General features: G+C 41.7%; 1 protein-coding gene across 2 annotated transcripts; it reads right to left on the bottom strand.

The window, feature by feature from the left end:
• Window positions 1–225: 225 nt before the first annotated feature.
• Window positions 226–20,424, bottom strand: LOC106599389 (kinesin-like protein KIF2C). 2 transcript variants are annotated; one of them, XM_045714665.1, is made up of 22 exons: window positions 20,164–20,424; window positions 19,226–19,320; window positions 18,825–18,908; window positions 18,656–18,704; window positions 18,224–18,256; window positions 15,725–15,853; window positions 15,390–15,482; window positions 15,073–15,173; window positions 9,412–9,507; window positions 9,262–9,316; window positions 8,993–9,155; window positions 8,724–8,814; window positions 8,577–8,640; window positions 8,239–8,330; window positions 7,902–8,044; window positions 7,360–7,564; window positions 6,225–6,335; window positions 4,588–4,655; window positions 4,408–4,501; window positions 3,357–3,440; window positions 735–828; window positions 226–603 (listed from the first exon to the last, which is right to left on the bottom strand). In XM_045714665.1, exons 1-22 carry the CDS (start codon window positions 20,222–20,224, stop codon window positions 527–529), a joined length of 2,082 nt encoding a protein of 693 aa, XP_045570621.1. In that variant the 5' UTR covers window positions 20,225–20,424; the 3' UTR covers window positions 226–526. The 2 variants fall into 2 exon arrangements, with proteins under 2 accessions (XP_045570621.1, XP_014046074.1); XM_014190599.2 differs by lacking the exon at window positions 18,224–18,256 and having other exon boundaries at window positions 20,164–20,420.
• Window positions 20,425–20,769: the final 345 nt, after the last annotated feature.

A 20,769-nucleotide genomic window follows, 5' to 3' on the forward strand; every position in this document is an offset into this window, starting at 1 on the left:
GGGGCGAAAAGCCCCCGCACTATGTGCTAGGCAGAGGTGCACGGGTCATCCTCCAGCTGCCTCTTGATGTCATGGAGCTCGAATGCAGCTCCGGGGTAGAGCATGTGTACAAACACAGGGAAACACATTTAAACTACTTAAACATTAGAACACAAGCATCAGGCAAATGGTTGGTTGGTAAATGCAACAAAATAACATTACGTTAAGGATGACATATCAATAGAATTCATAAAAAAAACTTTAATCAAATCATTTAAAAACTGGACAAATTTCCATTTTGTATACAAATACATTGAAAACATGAATTGTTAACATTCTTTCATGGACATCTATGGTATGTAGTGAGAGGCTTTATATGTTAGAGGTAATACTTTATTTCTTTTGCTATTAATTAAAGTCAGCGGAAATGAATTTATGTCCAATTGAACCCTTGCACAATAGTAACTGCATGATAAAACATTCACAACTCAACGGTACTTTTAATAGCGCCATATTTCCAAGTGAACAAGTCGAGTGGCCGTCCCTCTCAGCAATAACCTGATTTGGGCGTCATCCTTGCCAGTCGCTCTCCATCGATGGCATATTGCAATGCCAGGACTGTGTCTGTCAAGAGTAAGCCAAGGCCACAAAGTTAGAACATCTAGAGGGCACACTTGGGATCAACATTGGCTTTAGATATCAGGTTAGGCAAATGGAACTAGAAAAGTAACTGGTTACTCAACACATTCACATACCCAGTAATTTTCTTGCGTAGTCCACAATATCTGTCACCCCAGCCTCAATGTCATATGATGGCATCTCCATTGGCTTGAGAAAATCACTGGCCCTCTGGACAACACATAACAAGAAAACAAAGACAAATGGAACTTACTCATACAATACAAAGTCATTTGACGTGTCAAATCTTTGATTATATTTCAATTCAAGCCAAAATTGGTGCAGTTATAGGTTCAGAATGTTTAAAGCTGCCCACTCAAGAAAAAAATTCAAACTGTAACCAGTGCCTGCAACCTGGTTCAGGTTGCCAGTCAACCTACCAGGGTATTTAAAAACAGCACAGGAATGAAATCAACATGTATTGATCACATCTTTACTAATGCTGCAGAAATTTGCTTTAAAGCAGTATCCAAATCCATAGGATGTAGTGATCACAATATAGTAGCAATATCTAGGAAAACCAAAGTTCTAAAGGTTGGGCCTAATGTAGTGTATAAGAGGTCATACAATAAATTGTCGTGATTCATATGTAAAGAATATTTGCTGGTCTGTGGTGTGTAATGAGGAGCAACCAGACGCTGAACTTCACATTTATGAAATTGCTCATTCCAGTTACTAATAAGCACACACACCCATTAAGAAAATGACTAAAAACTGTTAAATCCCCTTGGATTGATGAGGAATTTAAAAAATTGTATGGTTGAGAGGGATGAGGCAAAAGGTATGGCAAATAACTCTGGCAGCCAAACTGATTAGCAAATGTACTGCAAATTAAGAAATCATGTAACTAAATAAAAAACTATACTATGAAACAAAAATAAATTATATAAAAGAATGATAGTAAAAAGCTTTGGAGCACCTTAGAATGACATTTGGGGAAAAAAGGCAAACTCCGTTCCATCATTCATTGAATCAAATGGCTCATTGGTCACAAAACCCACTGGATGAAAAATGACTGAGGATAATAAAGGATGATATTGCCTCATCTTCAATTTAAGTCTACTACAAAGTGTTTGCCCTCAGGCCTAGAGGGAAGCAAAAGTCATTCCCCTACCCAAGAATAGTAAAGCACCCTTTACTGGCTCAAATAGCCAACCAATCAGCCTGTTACTAACCCTTAGTAAACTTCTAGGAAAAATGGTGTTTGACCAGATACAATGCTATTTCACAGTAAACAAATTGACAGACTTTCAACACGCTTATAGGGAAGGACACTCAACAAGCACAGCACTTACACAAATGACTGATAGGCTTCAGTGCAGCTTTTGACATTATTGATCGTAGTCTGCTGCTGGAAAACATGCGTTACGGCTTTACACCCCGTGCTATAATGTGGATAAAGAGTTACTTGTCTAACAGAACACAGAGGGTGTTCTTTAATGGAAGCCTCTCAAACATAATCAGGAATTCTCCAGGGTAGCTGTTTAGGCCCCTTAATGTTTCAATCCTTACTAACGACATGCTTTGAGTAAAGCCAGTGTATCTATGTATGCGGATGACTCAACACTAAACGCGTCAGCTACTACAGCGACTGAAATGGCTGCAACACTTGAAGAGCTGCAGTTAGTTTCAGAATGGGTAGCAAGGAATAAGTTAGTCCTAAATATTTCCAAAACTAAAAAGCATCTTGTAATGAATCATGTGGAAATTGAGCAAGTTGAGTTGACTACACTGCTTGGAGTAACCCTGGATTGTAAACGGTCCTGGTCAAAACATATTGATACAACAGTAACTAAGATGGAAAGAAATCTGTCCATAATAAAGTGCTGCTCTGCCTTCTTAACACTATCAACAAGGCAGGTCCTACAGGCCCTAGTTTTGTAGCACCTGGACTACTGTTCAGTCATGTGGTCAGGTGCCACAAAGAGGGACTTGGGAAAATTGCAGTTGGCTCAGAACAGGGCAGCTGGCCCTTAAAAGTACACAGAGAGCTAACATTAATGACATGCATGTCAATCTCTCATGGCTCAATGTGGAAGAGAGATTGACTTCATCACAACTTGTTTTTGTAAGAGGTGTTGACAAGCTGAATGCACCAAGCTGTCTGTTTAAACTACTAGCACACAGCTCAGACACCCATGCATACCCCACAACAACAGGGGAACGGAAGAGACACACAAAAAGGTACAGACGCATGCATACGCACACATTGTGATATTGTTGCATTAAACATTTTGTATTGTAGATATGTAGTGGTTTAATGTGTTATGATGTACTGTTTTAGCTTTTGTTTTATATGTAATGTATGTGCTTTAATATGTTTGGACCCCAGGAAGAGTAGCTGCTGCCTTGGCAGTAGCTAATGGGGATCCCTAATAAATACAAAACGGAAATTTCACATATTCATCTGCAGCACAATGTGAAAATGTCGCATCGTTTTTTTTTGTCAAAAAAAGATAAGCATTTCCAATGACAACCATTTAGTAGGCAATACCTACTCTCAATTGGTTAAAATCACATGATGCACACCAGCGATGACATTGGAAAAAACGTATCTTCCTCTATCTTTTTTTACTACAAAAGATAGAAATGCAACATTTTCACATACATTGATGGGGTGGTGCTGGAGATGATGAATATGAAGTAGAACAATTGTGTAATTTCCCTTTAAGACGAGGTGAGAAAAAAGAAGGGTATACCGTCAACTCCTCATGCACTAACTCCTCCAGCTCAGACACCTGGGAGATGGCCTCATACATGTCGGTCATGGGCACAATGGAGTCCTGCAAACAAGACTGGGAGTTAATATTCCTGAACACATCACTGTCTAATGTCCACTTGATACTATGTCAGACTGAAGACCAGGAAGTATCTAGTATCATTTCTTTAAAAATTATTTATTTTTGTTACAAGCAACTAAACGGGATGCATCTGAAATGGCACCCCACTTCCTAGCCAGGGCCTAAAATTAACAAACGCCACTGCAAAATGCAGGTAAAATTTGGCATTGGTGGGTAAGATGTCCATTTCACCACCAATGTTGGCAGGTGGTCAGGGCTCCACTGTGTGAGCACTTCACTCGCATTTGTGAATAAAAATAGTTAAGTAGGATCACATTTATAGTAAAATAAATGCTGCAGTAGCTGTATTCAAAGTATATCTACAGTTGTTTCATAGCTGATCAAATAAAAAATAAAATCACAAAAGTCAAAATATGAATCCTATCCCACCTCGCACTGCAACACTGCCTGGGGGCCGAGAGCATGTTAAGAGCTGCACAGAGGCATAAAAGCTGAAGACTTACTTGAAAGTCTACTGAACTGAGACTTTTATATTGTGTTTCCTGGCTATTTAAATTGTTATGTTCACAAGTGAGGTTGTTTTTCAATCTGAGTTTCAACTGCTAGGGAAGAGAAGACAACGTTGCTCCTAATCAGACAATCTCACAGGCACAAACATGACTAACCATGGTAACCTCCCAACCTTAAAGGACCAGGTGAACAGTTGTCTCATCTTTGATATTTTGGTTAAGAGTCACGTCACAAAAAATATGAAATGAAAACAATATACAACATTACTTAGTAGTAATACATTTGTTTTAGAAACATTACAAAGCATCCTCGTCTGTGTTTTGCAGGTGTAATTTTAGTTGCCTTTTATTGAGTGGTGAGTCGATGTTTTAATCTACCTGCCAGTGGCTGGTGGACCAAAAAGTACTACTTTATCACAGCCAAGGTATTTTGATCTCACCTCCTCTGAGGAGCTGTTCTCCACTTCCATCTCATCAATCTTCTTCGGAAGATCAGCATCATTCACCCTGGATGTCCCGTTCAGTTCCTTTGCTCTATCACAAGGAACAAAATACATAAACATTTACCACTGAAAATCAATAACAAGATAGTTACTATCCATTCATGGGTTTGAGTGTACCTGTCTGCATAGCGTAGTGTGTTTAGAGTGTAATCGCATGAGGCCATTCCAGGAGACACCATAGCAATCTGGAACATAAGAAAACATTATAGCCGCTATTAAGTTATAGGAACAAAGTGGAGGAGCAATTCAGCAGGTCGGACACGAGTCGTATGTGGCAGGGGCTCCTAACAATCACAGATTACAAAAAGAAAGCCAGCCACGTCACGGACACCAACGTCACCGTACGAGCTAAACAGCCTTTTCCCCACGCTTTGAGCACAATGATGACTATGACGACAAGGAGAGTGCCTGAGGACAACGAGGGCTACATATTTACGGTCTCCACAGAGGATGTGTAAGTCATTCAAACGTGTTAACCCTCGCAAGGCTGCCAGCCCAGGCGGAATCCCTATCCGCGCCCTAGAGCATTTGCAGACCAACTGGCTGGCTGTTGTGTTTTCGGGCATTTTCAATCTCTCTAACTCAGGCCGCTATCCCCACCTGCTTCAAGATGTCCACTATCATCCCCGTGCCCAAGAAAGGGAAAGTAACTGAATGACTAGGACCCGTAGCACTCACTCCATCATGAAGCGCTTCAAGAGGCTAGTTAAAAGACCACGTCATTCTGTTCATCGACTACAGCTCGGCATTCAATACCATAGTGCCCTCTAAAGTTTACCACAAAGCTCACAGCCCTGAGACAGAACTCCTCCCTATGCAACTTGGTCCTGGACTTCCTGACGTGCCACCCCCAGGTAGTGAAGGTAGTCAGCATTCTCTCTTCGACACTGATCCTTAACACGGGGGTCCCACAAGGTGCGACCTCAGTCCCCTCCTGTACACTCACGACTGAGTGGCCTCACAGTTCCAACTCCATCAAGTTCGCTGACGACACGACAGTAGAAGGCCTGATTACCAACAGCGACAAGACTGCCTACAGGGAGGATGTGAGTACTCTGACGGCGTGGTGCCAGGTAAACAATATCTCAACATCAGAAAAAAAAACAGGAGTCGATTGTGGACAAGAGAAACAAGGCTAGGCACGCCCCCTTCCTCATCAATGGAGTCACCATGGACTGTCAAAAATGTGTACGCCGAGGAACTTGACATCTCCGAGGAGCTGAAATAGTCAAACCACACAGACACCGTGGTGAAGGCAAGTTTCTTCAACCTCAGGATGCTGAAAAAAAATGTGGCCTGTCTCCATGGGCCCTCGCAGTGTTCTACAGGAGCACCATCGAGAGCATACTGTCAGGCTGCATCACACTGGTACGGCAACTCCACCGGCGCGGACTGCAAGGTGCTACAGAGGGTGGTATGCTCAAACCGAACGCACCCTTGGGTGCACACTGCCTACCCTCCAGGACACCTGCAACACCATGGGGGGAGGCCAAAAAGATAATCAGGGACCCCAGTCATGGCCTGTTCACATCACTTGGATGCAGACAGTATAGGAGCATCATGGCAAAAAGTGTAAGACTGGCCAATAGCTTGTACCCCCAGATCAGACTGCTGTGAATAGACACCACTAGTCAGCTACCTGCTCCCCGTTCTCCTCCTGCCCCCCATAACCATAGCTACATTAGTAGCTAATAAGCCATTTTTCAGATTGTGCCTCTAGAGCTAAAGCCCAAAGAGGAGGAGTCAAGCCTTACCATGCATGTCTTGGAGTTCTCTCCGATGAAGGAGTCTCGGAGCACCTGTGTCAGTTTGCTCATCCTGAAGGGTATGTGGTGGCTGTCCATCCCCAATGAGCGAATACATTCCTACAGGGAGAGGAGGGAGAGAGTAGGGTTTAAACCAGCGTTTCGCAAACTAGGGGTCGCGATCCCCCACAAGAGAAACCGAAATAAAAAATAAAGCTTTGTCCATAGAACCACGTCAGTAATAAACAGAGTAGTTTTCTTCCTACAAAATGTGGATCTATCCTTTGAACCGCTTAAACTACAAAGTATTATGACCCCCACCACTGAAAGACATGACTCTCAGGAACACATAGGAGTCTGCTTTTTCCTTCCACAATGCCCACAAACCAAAGGATTCATTAGAACAAAGTGGACAAGACCAGGCACTAAATCAGACAGGGTAAAAAAAAATTAAAATGATGTTCTCTTTACACATTATTGCCTGATGATCCCAATACCTTTGATGCATTTCAGTCACTTCAAACCATACCTCCTTCAGATTGAAATACTGTCAAAAGTACTGTCAGACTGATTTGTAATAGAATAATAGCCCCAATTAAAAAAGTAAACGTTGATTACTTCAAAAAAAATATTATACATTCATTGATTGAGATATATATAAATAAAATGGGGTCGCGGGCCCAGAAAGTTTGGAAACCCCTGGCTTAGAATGAGTGAGGAGCTGCAGCTCTAAACTTAGTAACATTTAGAAAGAAACCCCCTGCAGAATAAGCTGCTCAGTGTATATTCTCAAATCATACAATTAAAAAAAAGTTATTTTGAAGTCACAAGATATTGTTATATTGGTAATCTTGACATTGCCTACACATTTCTGAGGGCTTTTGCTGTATATACCGGTGGTATGCAGGTGGTTCATACCTGCTATATGATCAGGGTCATATTCACTTGGCACAAAACAGACTGCAACAGAGGGACAAACTGAACATGTCCAATTAGAAACACCCGCTCCCATTTTCTGTTGCAAAACATTTTGCTACGATGTGTACACTAATGAATACACCCCAGGTAAAAGGATTTCTAAAGAGTGAAAAATAGAAAGGACAGTGGGCTAGTAGTTGTAGTAGTAGACAGTAGTTGTATTCACCTTGAGAGCCAGCAGGCTGCGGTTGATCTCGGCCGTCTCTACCAGGGTCTGTCTGTCGTTGCTGCTGACGTCTGTGCCCCTCTCGTTCCCCGCCAGGTCCACCAGGGAGAACTTCCCGTGCAGCTGGTTCCTCTTCCGCAGGATCACCTGCAGGATGGCGTGGGAGCGAGACGAGTTGGCGTTGGCGGACGTCTGGCCGGACGTCCTGCGAAAGATGCAGCAAATCGTGGTCACAAATAAATCACTACACACTTTAGTTGCTTACACTTTAAAATAAGTTGCATCCTGGAGGACTCTATAGGGCTTCAGTATGCTAAAGTTAGATGAGATATTCATATTTGTCAAAATACAAAACAGGAATGGAAGACAATACACTTGCTAGACAGGGGGAGGGAAAACCAGGGGTCTGTCCAGGAGGGTGCAATGTTACAGAACGTTCAGATAGAAATGTGCAGTGTAGACAAGATATGATTGTGCGTCAAGAAGAATATGGAATCCTGTAAGCTCTATTCATTCCATGTATATCTAAACAACATATGTACCTGCATGCACTGCCCATCTCAATCATCTTGATGACGTCTTCAGCACATGACACGTACATCTCCTGCAGGCCGACCACCTGGACCTGTTGTTTCTCATCCTCTAGCACTCGCAGCTTGGCCTTCTTGTTCAGCAGATCAAACACCTGCATATGGGAAGCCAAGTGTGTTATTAGTGCTCTGGTCAAAAGTAGTTCATTATATAGGTTGCCATTTGGGACACAACCTTAGCCATATCTAAAATTAGTGTAAACTTTTGTTCCAATCATGATGGATTCTCCAACAACAAAACCAAATCACCCAAGCTGCTTGATGAGTACTACGAGTGCTTCCTTCTCACCTTGCCATTGTAGATCTCAAAAAAGGTCACATAGGGGCACAGGTCCTGACTGGAATATCTCCTCTGCTTCAGAAGGGTGAACACATCCTGAGCTAAGCAACAAGTAAGAGGAACAAGGAGTTACAAGACACTGAAAGACATCATGGAAGTATGGCCTAAGTAAAGGTCATGTATAACATTTACCTACATAAAAAAAAATATATATAAAATGTGAGAAGGAAAGATCTATCTTTAGTAGTGACCTCAGAAATATCAAAATATTTCCAGAAAACAAACAAAAAAGATAACTAAGCCAATATTGTAATGTTGATACTGATAGAAAGTAGTCAATCATTTACCTGCCAAGGCATAGATCCCTTTGGAACTGTTCTGGCTCTTCCCTGAAAAGTCTCCTCCCATTGTCTGAATACAGTAAAACATGGGTACAAATTTTACATGAGAAAACTGCTATAGTGTCAACCTGACAGGTAAAGGGAAAGACTTACGTGAGTTTTACCACTTCCAGTTTGGCCGTAAGCAAAACAAGTTGCCATTCCTCCGTCGAAGATGGTCTGGACAAGAGGCTTGGCGGTAAACCTATCATTAAGAAATACAAGTATGTGATTGTCTTGAAAAAACAAGTAATGTTGATAGACCCAACAAACTTCATAAAGAGAACATACATGCAAACGGTATTTGAACAGAGTGTTTTGAATCAGCAAATAATTGTAAAATAAACTGAACATAATATTGTTTAGAAAACAAAAGTGAATACCTGTACACTAAGTCATTGGTGGATGACTCATCAAAGGAGTAGTCAAAATGGAAGACCTGGTTGTCCAGGTATTTGGTCAGGTCCACTTTCTGCTTGGGTTCATGAACAAGCAGCGTTCCATTACCAGGGATAGTCACCACATCAATTTCTTTCTTGGCCACCTCTAAGACAATCACACACAGAAACTCAACATTAGAATGGACCAAAGAAGCAGGGTCATGATACAAGGAGTGAGTTAAAACGTACTTATTTCAGACAATTAAGCATACCTTTATTGTTTAGAGGACGCTTGCGAACACACACACAAATTCTATGAGCTTCAACCTGTTGAACAAAAATAATAACTTAAGATACATTCTCTAATATAAGCAATAATTATAAATTACCTTCCACATTTCAACACTTGTTCTTCATCTTACCGTATCCGATGGAGATAAAGGAAATACTTCCAAGGTCTCTCTGAAGTCTTCAATCATCTGGTAAAACTGCTTGTTCGGTCGGTTTGTGTCTCCAAACTACAGGAAGCAGAACTACATGTATAAGAGAAGTGATAAACTGGTGGGTCTGTAGTATTTCAAAATATTTTATTAAATGCTTTCACTAGTTTAACACCGATGTGGAAAACCAATGTCAAAGCTGACGTGCACACCTATTTAATGTAGGCATATGAGGTAATAACGGCATGTAAAATTTTGCGCTACACGTGCAACACAGCTTTCCTAACCTAGCCCACAATGTCTGATGTGTGCATCGAGCAGTCAACAAGTCGAGCAGTCATTTGAAAGAGTAAGAACATTTAAGCGAGACAACTCAAAGGCAAAATCCATTAACCAAGATAATGGGAATTCATTGCCCTTGACAATCAACCGTTCTCAGTCGTGGGTGATATTGAATTTCGCGTCTGGTCGAGCACCGGTACACACTATGAGGGAGGAGGTGAAGGCACTCAGAGTGTGGTGTCAGGAAAACAACCTCTCGCTCAACGTCAAAAAAACTAAAGGAGATGATCACAGACTTCAGGAAACAACAGAGCAAGCACCCCCCCCCCATCCACATCGAAAGAACAGCAGGGGAGAAGGTGTAAAGTTAAGTTCATCGGCATACACGTCACAGACAAACTGAAATGGTCCACCCACACAGACAGTGTGGTGAAGGCGGCGCAACAGCACCTCTTCAACCTCAGAAGGCTGAAGATATTTGGCTTGTCACCCAAAACCCTGAAACTTTTATAGATGCACAATCGAGAGCATCCTGTCAGGCTGTATCACCGCCTGGTACGGCAACTGCACCGCCCTCAACCACAGGGCTCAGGCTCTCCAGAGACCATGTTGTGCTGTGCACAACGCATCACCGGGGGCAAACTACCTGCTCTCCATGACACCTACAGCACCCGATGTCACAGGAAGGCAAAAAAGATCAAGGACAACAACTACCCGAGCCACTGCTTGTTCACACCACTACCATCCAGAAGGCGAGGTCAGTACAGGTGCATCAAAGCTGGAACCGAGAGACTGAAGAACAGCTTCTATCTCAAGGCCATCAGACTGCTAAACAGCAATCACTAACTCAGAGAGGCTGCTGCCTATATTGAGACTCAATCACTGGCCACTTTAATAAATGGATCACTAGTCACTTTATACAATGCCACTTCAATCATGTTCACATATCTTAAAATTACTCATATCACATGTATATACTGTATTTTATACCATCTATTGCACCTTGCCTATGCCGCTCAGCCATCCATATACATATTCTCATTCACCCCTTTCGATTTGTGTGTATTAGGTAGTTGTTGGGGATTGTTAGATATTACTGCACTGTCGGAACTAGCACAAGCATTTCCCTACAATCGCATTAACATCTACTAACCATGTGTATGTGACAAATAAAAATTGATTCAACTACCAAGTGGTATTTTTCCCAGATGGTGCCCTACCAGTTACACAGTAATAGCGTCACTGCTATTAGCTTCACGCCATATGGAACACCGTTTGGGTGTTTGTGTTTCAAAAAAAATATACACTTCAAATAAAACTATTATTGAATGTTGTCTGTTCTGAATTTGCACGTGCAAGCCAAGCGCCACCACTACTGTCAGTAGCACTGTCAAAGCTGTACAAAAATAGTCTGCAAACAAGAAGATACCAGCCACGAATGATGCGTTTACAGCACCGTGTTGGTAATAAAGCATTATTTGTTCGACCGCAACTTCTGGGGGTAGCTAGCTTTAGCTTGGTACCTAGCTAGCACCAAAACAACCAGCCTGAAAACAGTGACCAGTAGAAACTGCTGTCATTTTCATTATTCTTAGCAATGTGAGTAAGTATTAGCTACGTAGCCACTTGTTGTTTGCCTACTGAAATTAAACTTCAGTTCGTGAAAATATATAGCTAGCCAGCTACTTAACCCGGTTGCCCAAAGCTAACGTATTAAGCAGCCAGCTAGCTTCACCTGGCTAGTGAGGCTCAACTGGACCGTGTTGTGAAGCTAGCCACAATAAGAATTACGCACAATAGTGTAGTTTGCAGTTTGCCTTCAAAATAAAAAAGTACCTATTTGAAAGTGATGCAGAAGGTTACAATTGGTGGAATCATGCCATATTTAGACTAGATCATGTTAAACAAGGTTTGAATGTAAAGCAATGAAATGGGGTATCAGTCTACTCAGTGACACCCACAGAACACAAATATGAAGAGTTTACGCAAATATTAGCGTTGTAGCTCTTATCGCGGGACTGACTGTGAAATCACCTCCCCAGTCAGCCTATTGTGTGTATTGACATTCATATTGCACTGTACAGCTTTACCTAAGGATTGGGGATCAACGAAATGGGGTATCAGTTTAGGCAATACCCAATATATTTTCCCCAACATCCTCCTCTGAGTTATCAGATTCCAAAACATCCACGCAGTATTGTTTTTCCTCTGGAATAGTGTTCAATACACATAGGTTGACAATAAATGCGTCTCCATTCACAGTTATTTCAGAGTCCTGCAATAAGAGCTACGGCGCTAATGTTCTCTGGATGTCACAGAATAAACTGATACCCCAGGTCATTATTCCACAATCCATAGGTAAGCCTGTACAGTGAAATAAGAATGCCCCCGATGAAATTCAAAAGTATAATACCCCAGTGGGCGGCAGGTAGTCTAGTGGTTAGAGCGTTGGGCCAGTAACCGAATGGTTGCTAGATCGAATCCACGAGCTGACAAGGTAAGAACTGTCGTGCTGCCCCTGAACAAGGCAGTTAACCCACTGTTCCTAGGCCATCATTGTAAATAAGAATGAGTGCTTAACTGACTTGCCTCGTTAAATAAATACAAATATATATTTTTTTAAATGTCATTGATCCACAATCCATAGGTAAGGCAGTGAAGTATGCCCCAATGCAATTCCAAAGTATAACACATCCAGCGTGATTTCAGATTTGTCAAGTTAGCAAATTGTCTTTTGCTGATTTTATACAACATTCCAACCTCGTTTAGCATGATCTATTCAATTATGGCATAATTATACTATTTGTATTCATTTGCATCACTGTCTCTGACATACTTTCATTTTGAAGGCTAACCGCAAAGTCCACATTGTGGCTAATTCTTATTGTGGGTAGCTTCACATAGATGGGTCCGACCACCATTAATCAAATAAGAAATCTTATAAATTAGGGTTATTTTAGATGATACCTAGCTACTGAAACAGATTGTCGTTTTGCAATGTTTGAGGAAGAACATTGTTTGCATTATGAGCTTGCTAGCTTGACTTTTTTTGACTAGCACTGATGGTGCGCGAGACAACTTTACCAGCATCATAGCATACATATCGGTGTAATCAATGTGTAATAACTACGTAAAAAATGTATGAAGGTGTTAAATTAGTATGTGATGTGCAGTCATATTCTGGACAAAACGTTGTTCCATAGAAATCCTGGTTGAGAATGTGAGAATGAAACGACAACAACGAAACAGCACAGCAAGTAAGTGAAAGAAATAGGTTTTGATTATGTTTTACTGGTAATGGGGTCACATCGTAAATGCCAACAAGATAACTTTTGGTCAGTGTGGGTGTGTAACCTTTATTTAACTAGGCAAGTAAGTTAATAACAAATTCTTATTTACGGAGGATGCTGGGCCAATTGTGAGCCGCCCTACGGGACTCCCAATCACGGCCGGATGTGATACAGCCTGGATTCGAACCAGGGACTGTAGTGACGTCTCTTGCACTGAGATGCAGTGCCTTAGACCTCTGTGTCCATGCGCGTGTGTGTTAACTATTTAACGGTACTAGAATGCTTAAAAGGCCGCTATATACATACACACACACTGCTCAAAAAAATAAAGGGAACACTTAAACAACATCCTAGATCTGAATGAAAGAAATAATCTTATTAAATACTTTTTTCTTTACATAGTTGAATGTGCTGACAACAAAATCACACAAAAATAATCAATGGAAATCCAATTGATCAACCCATGGAGGTCTGGATTTGGAGTCACACTCAAAATTAAAGTGGAAAACCACACTACAGGCTGATCCAACTTTGATGTAATGTCCTTAAAACAAGTCAAAATGAGGCTCAGTAGTGTGTGTGGCCTCCACGTGCCTGTATGACCTCTACAACGCCTGGGCATGCTCCTGATGAGGTGGCGGATGGTCTCCTGAGGGATCTCCTCCCAGACCTGGACTAAAGCATCTGCCAACCCCTGGACAGTGTGGTGCAACGTGGCGTTGGTGGATGGAGCGAGACATGATGTCCCAGATGTGCTCAATTGGATTCAGGTCTGGGGAACGGGCGGGCCAGTCCATAGCATCAATGCCTTCCTCTTGCAGGAACTGCTGACACACTCCAGCCACATGAGGTCTAGCATTGTCTTGCATTAGGAGGAACCCAGGGCCAACCGCACCAGCATATGGTCTCACAAGGGGTCTGAGGATCTCATCTCGGTACCTAATGGCAGTCAGGCTACCTCTGGCGAGCACATGGAGGGCTGTGCGCCCCCCCCCAAAGATATGACACCCCACACCATGACTGACCCACCGCCAAACCGGTCATGCTGGAGGATGTTGCAGGCAGCAGAAGGTTCTCCACGGCGTCTCCAGACTCTGTCACGTGCTCAGTGTGAACCTGCTTTCATCTGTGAAGAGCACAGGGCGCCAGTGGCGAATTTGCCAATCTTGGTGTTCTCTGGCAAATGCCAAACGTCCTGCACGGTGTTGGGCTGTAAGCACAACCCCCACCTGTGGACGTCGGGCCCTCATACCACCCTCATGGAGTCTGTTTCTGACCGTTTGAGCAGGCACATGCACATTTGTGGCCTGCTGGAGGTCATTTTGCAGGGCTCTGGCAGTGCTTCTCCTGCTCCTCCTTGCACAAAGGCGGAGGTAGCGGTCCTGCTGCTGGGTTGTTGCCCTCCTACGGCCTCCTCCACGTCTCCTGATGTACTGGCCTGTCTCCTGGTAGCGCCTCCATGCTCTGGACACTACGCTGACAGACACAACAAACCTTCTTGCCACAGCTCGCATTGATGTGCCATCCTGGATGAGCTGCACTACCTGAGCCACTTGTGTGGGTTGTAGACTGCGTCTCATGCTACCACTAGAGTGAAAGCACCGCCAGCATTCAAAAGTGACCAAAACATCAGCCAGGAAGCATAGGAACTGAGAAGTGTTCTGTGGTCCCCACCTGCAGAACCACTCCTTTATTGGGGGTGTCTTGCTAATTGCCTATAATTTCCACCTGTTGTCTATTCCATTTGCACAACAGCATGTGAAATTTATTGTCAATCAGTGTTGCTTCCTAAGTGGACAGTTTGATTTCACAGAAGTGTGATTGACTTGGAGTTACATTGTGTTGTTTAAGTGTTCCCTTTATTTTTTTGAGCAGTATATATATATATTTATTTTTTTTGGCAAGGAAAATTTCAGATATCGGTAAAAAATGTAATATCGGTGCATCTCTAATAGAAATGAATTGGGGGAATTAACGGTAAGTTAGCTATAGACCTACTGGTCTGCATCTTCACGAAAGCACATTTCCACAGGACAATAGTACCATGTAAACATTATACAATGTTTCATACCTTTCCCTTCTTGGGCACCATGTCATAACTCTTGACTGCATGGGACAATCTTTTGTTCACTGGTTTGCTCATGTCTGCGGGTACCACAGAGCTCCGTTTGTCTGAAAGAGAGAAGATATCAAATGTGATGATTGATGCTCACGAAGATAGCGGGGCATCTCAGAGTCTAGAATCATGTCCCCAGTCCATTTAATGTCTTATTAATTGTGATCTATAAGGCAAAACTAAATCGTAGATCAGCACTCCTCTAAGACTAATTTATGAATACATGTCCAGAGCGATAAAGTGATGTGTGACTCAAAGTTCCTAAAGCTCACTTGAGGTGACTAAGACACTCTTGGTCTCGTTGACTGGCGGCAGGACAACAGTCTGTCTCTGATCGTTCCTCTTCCCCTCTCGGTTGGGCACACCTGGAAAATGAAGCATGTTGAATATCAAGAAGACAGAGGGGAAAAAAATTGAGGGTAATGGAATTCATTATTTGAATGAAAGTAAGAAATATAGCCTGAGCGCCAGTCTGTTTGTATCATGCCAACTCCCTGTCACTCGACAATGAGAGCAATGGAGTTGGCAAGAGCACAAACAGATCTGGGGGCAGTATATAAGGGATAGGCAATAAATCAGAAAGCACAAAATGAGAAGCAACCCCCACCAGAAGCTTTGAGGACAGAGGGTGGATACTCTGAAGACAGGAATTCTTGTTTAGTCTTAGCAGGTTCAGAGACTGGAGCAGGGGCCCGGAACAAGCATGTCTGCCGTATGGACTTTCTAGGAAGTGGAACTGAGTAGAAGAGTACAGTTAGCCTAACACCTTAACCACTACAGTTGAATTAAGTAGTCTTGGTATGATTAATAACTCTTGTTCATCATCCTTCTGATCACAACACTAGGCCAGTGGTGTAAAGTACTTAAGTAAAAATTCTTGAAAGTACTAAAGTAGTTTGGGGCATCTGTACTTTACCATTTTTGACAACTTTTACTTCACAACATTCCAAAAGAAAATGTACATTTTACTCCGTACATTTTCCCAGACACCCAAAGGTACCTCGTTACATTTTGACTGCTTAGCAGAACAATTGTCTTAGATTTGGGTATGTAATGTTAGGCGAAAATTGAAGAGAAAAAAAGGGTCCGCTCCTTATGGTATCTTTACTTTTACTCAAGTATGACAATTGGGTACTTTTCCCATCACTGCACTAGACACTAAACCATATAAATATCATGATTTCAAATGTAGGCCTAGTAAACAGCTGGCCAGCTCCTTTTCCACTACTAATTCTCAATGTGTGTTCAATTTTAGCTGGGCGAATCAGGCATGCCATAAGCCATGTCAAACTCATTCCACGGAGAGCCGAGTGTCCGCAAATTTTCGATCCATCCTTGATTGACGAATTAAGGTCACTAATTCCACTAGTAAGCACCCTCTGTTGAACAAGTTGAGGGGACTAAATTACTTTGTGTTACCTTAGATTCTAAACTGTCATGGTAAAAATATATACATTCAACGGTTGTAAAGATGTGGAGAGGTCTGTTCATAAGAAAGAGATGCTCGACTTTGACACCACACTTCAAAAAGCAAGTCCTGCAGACTCTAGGTGTCTTATCTTGATTTTTGTACAGTCAAGTGGTGAAACGAAAATACCTAGTTAAGCTGCAGCTAGCCCAGAACAGAGTGGCACGTCTTGCACTTCATTGTAATCAGGAGGCTAATATAAATACTATGCAGGCCAGTCTCCCTTGGCTAAGAGTTGAGTGTGACTGCATCACTTCTTTATATAAGAAACATGTGGAATATTCAAAATTGTTTACAGTGAACTTATACACAGCTGACACACTTACCCCACCAGACATGCCACCGGGGGTCTTTTCAGTCCCCAAATCCAGAACAAATTCAAGAAAGCATACAGTAGTATATAGAGACATTATTGCATGGAAGACCCATCTCATATTGCTCAAATGAACAGCAAACCTGGTTTCATTTTTTTATGACAAAATACCTCATGGCACAATGCCTCTCTCCTAGATAGTGTATAGGTATGGATATGTAGACAATGTGTGCCATTTCTAAATGCATGTAGTTCTGTACTTGAGCTGTTCTTGTCTAATAATGTTCTGTATTAAGTCATATTTCATGTGGACACATGTAAGAGCAGCTGCTGCTTTCACAACCTCACCTGGTTGTCGAGGTCTTAATTGAAAGGTAAAAACCCGCAGACACTCGGCCCACTGTGGAATGCATTGAACTAGAAAGAGTGCTAGTACCCTTAACTGCTTAGGGTCACTTTTCAGTACAAATACACTGAGTATACCAAACATCAGGAACACCTTCCTAATATTGAGTTGCACCCCACCCTCAATTCATTGGGGCATGGACTCTAAAAGGTGTTGAAAGCATTCTACAGGGATGCTGGCCCACGTTGACTCCAATGCTTCCCACAGTTGTGTCAAGTTGGCTGGATACCCTTCGGCTGGTGGACCATTCTTGAAAAACCGAGCAGCGTTGCAGTTCTTGACACAAACTGGTGCGCCTGGTACCTACCACCATACCCCGTTCAAAGGCACTTAAATCTTTTGTCTTGCACATTCACCCTCTGAATGACACACGTGCAAAATCCATGTCTCAATTATATCAAAGCTTAGAAATCCTTCTTTAACTGGTCTCCTCCCCTTCATCTACACTGATTGAAGTGGATTTAACAGGTGACATCAATAAGGGATCATAGCTTTCACCTGGTAAGTCTGTCATGGAAAGAGCTGTTCTTATTGTTTTGTATACTCAGTGTATGTCTATATAGTTTCAACCACAGTAGGCTGATATAATATTGAGTAGACATATTTTGGAACCTAGTCACAAAATTGAATTCTAGTTGTAAACAGTATGGTATAGGTCTTGTCTGTACATGATTGGTAGCCATCACGTACCAAATAGTTAATCAATTATTTATGTACAGATTACGTACTGTCCCACTACAAGTGCAGTTCCACTCAACACCACGTGTGTAAATTTATTGTGCACCATTGATTAAAGAGTTATTATGCACCTGATGATACAGGCCAATATGTGATTTTATCTTCAAATCAAGGAATAACTGAGGAAAACAGCGATTTTGCATATGATTTGGTTAGAGAGGAACATGCATTGCATGCAAACCTGTCTCCTCAGGAGGACCCACTTGAGCAGAATCTTATGAAGGAAATATCCATAATTAACCACCTCTCACACACCACACCACTGACACACACACTTCTAAGACAGGGGTAGGCAACTAGATTCAGCCACAGGATGATTTTTGTCGGAGCGAACGGTGGGGTGCTGTAACATAATTACAGTAATTAGATCACTGCAAATTGTCCGCAACTATGCCCAAAAATATATTTGAAAAGAACAATAATTTTATACCTTGATAACATTGAGACACAATCACGTCTCTTTTTTTATTCATGGGAATACTTGAACAGAGTTCCTAAATTAACAGATTTTCATACACTAAACAATTTTTTTGCTGAATTCACAGTATTTTCTAACCTCCCCAAAAAACTTGTTCTAACTAAGCATAATAACTTCTCAAGACAAGTCACTTACGATTGGAAGGAGCAGGGATCCTGGATGAACGGAGACGGCTTCCATATTTCTGGAGAAAATAAAAATCGCACATGTAAGCAACATTGGTCCTAAAATCAGGAACATCAACTTTCAAATGTAATAGACTTTGAACCTCAAGTTCTTAGGCCCACCCCTAGAGTATGCTTACCTTCTCTGGAGGAGCAGGTGTAGTAGCGGATTTCATGTGCTCAAAAAGCTCTTCATTCAGGGACCATAATTCATTAATTTCGAGCTAAATGACAGGAATAGGTGCAGTATGTCAACAAACATCAGTTTCTTATAAATAATAATAATTAAACTTGCAGCACATAGCATAGCTAGATCTATGAAAGACCCAACTATTGTCTTCCAGATCTCTTACATGAATCCAAACGTATTACATGTCACTCAAACTAGTTTAAATGGCGATATTTCACTCAAAGAAACATGTTAGTACTTTGTTCATTAGTCCACTGTTGATATGGTCCCAAAAATGCATCAGTCAAAATTAAAAGCACTTTCAGCCAATTGTTCTCTGTAACATAGACAAGGCACTCTTGAGCCACTTACCTCCTTTCCCCTGCATACAGATTTCTCAAACCATTCAACCTTTACAATAGATGTTGTGGAATCAACAGTTTTGACGTTTGCAGGATGCACTCGCCCTATAAAACACATTCAGCCATCAGTCACTTTACACCACCTGTTAGCAAGTTCACGCCAATGCCTAGCCGACTAAACTCCACGGGGGAAGAAGTTGGTGGAGTTCATTAGAAACTTCCTTCACCGTAGAGTTTAGTCAGTTAATCAAGGTGCAATCCCCTGCCTGGAACAGCGTTAGCTACTCCACTGTAACGGTAGTCACCCATTTCTACAAAAGGTTAACGTTAGCTATACTATTAAAAAAAAATATCTACGGATGGCTTCATCATTATCCTATCCAACTAACGTTAGTTAAGTCAACTCCCGTACCTAGCTAAATTTACTAAAGTGTTTAGCCATCTTGTTTTTTTGTAACTACAATAGCTAACTATTTAAAGTCAGTAGGTACCTGGAATAATGACAGACTATTAGCTAGTTACTGTAAATAAAAAAACCACACAGGTAACGACGTTAGCTATTCGCAGTTAACGTTGTGTTGAGTAAATGCGGCTAACGCGTTAGCTGTGTTTAACTCATTCACCTGTACATAACAGGTACAGTACAGTAACTGGTACAGTACAGTAACTGACTTAAGCAACAACAACAAAAAGTTAGCCACTGTAGCTAATATAACAACAGCTAAATACATAAATTACGTTAATGTTTGCTAACTATGAAGCGAAATCATGTGGGAGGCAAATGTAACTTACTAACGCTAGCTAACCACCTTAACGTAACGTGTATATTTGGTTGTATTGCAGGGCACATTTGAAAAAGAGACCTAGCCAACGTTAGGTCTCAATATGTCTTTCCTCGTCAAATAAAAAGGTAACGTTATAATAAAAAAAGTTAACTACACAGCTTACCGTCGCTTCTTTGGATGTTGACTGAAAGCCCAACAAGATGGTTCGCCATAGTTGAATCCATGTTAATTCGTGTAAGCACTTGACATATGTTGAAAAGTTATCAAACGCCAGTCAACCGCCAAAGATTTGAAAGTCGTCGCACGTCAGCGGAAGAAGTAGAAAAAGGCGATGCTCATTGGTCGTGGGCAAGGATGTTTAGTTTTAAGCTTGTTCACCTAATTCGACAATTTGAAAAACAAGCAAACATAAAACTTTAAAAAGACACCCATGTCATATGCACATGAGTAAAATCATATAGGATAACACGCAATAAAGTCTAGGACGTATTTCCTTTGTTGGTCCTCTTGTGACAAGATGGCTCGACAAAATTGACAACACGGTTGTAACGTAAACGTCGTCATGGCTAGAAGAACTCCAGCTTTTCTCAAATTAATGCCAGATTTGAATTTTCGTAGCAGGTCAGGAGAATTTACGCAGCACCGGCAGGTTAGGATAAATAACATAGCAGGTTGAGATGATTAGATTAAGGTTAGCTAAAATGCAAAAAACTAAAACTTTTGACTTTCATTTGACCAAAGCTGTATCCCTTCTAGTCATAAATACAAA

The sequence above is a fragment of the Salmo salar genome, chromosome ssa03, assembly GCF_905237065.1.
Source record: "Salmo salar chromosome ssa03, Ssal_v3.1, whole genome shotgun sequence".
Lineage (NCBI taxonomy): Eukaryota > Metazoa > Chordata > Actinopteri > Salmoniformes > Salmonidae > Salmo > Salmo salar.

What these genes read in the sequence shown, in the direction of transcription:
- LOC106599389 (XM_045714665.1), bottom strand. Translation starts at nt 20,224, where the DNA reads ATGGATTCAACTATGGCGAACCATCTTGTTGGGCTTTCAGTCAACATC. An exon ending in CTCTGTCCTCAAAGCTTCTG is followed by an intron (nt 15,483 to 15,724) that starts GTGGGGGTTGCT and finishes TTCATTTTCCAG; the next exon opens with GTGTGCCCAACCGAGAGGGG. An exon ending in GCAGCCTGCTGGCTCTCAAG is followed by an intron (nt 6,336 to 7,359) that starts GTGAATACAACT and finishes CTCTCCCTGTAG; the next exon opens with GAATGTATTCGCTCATTGGG.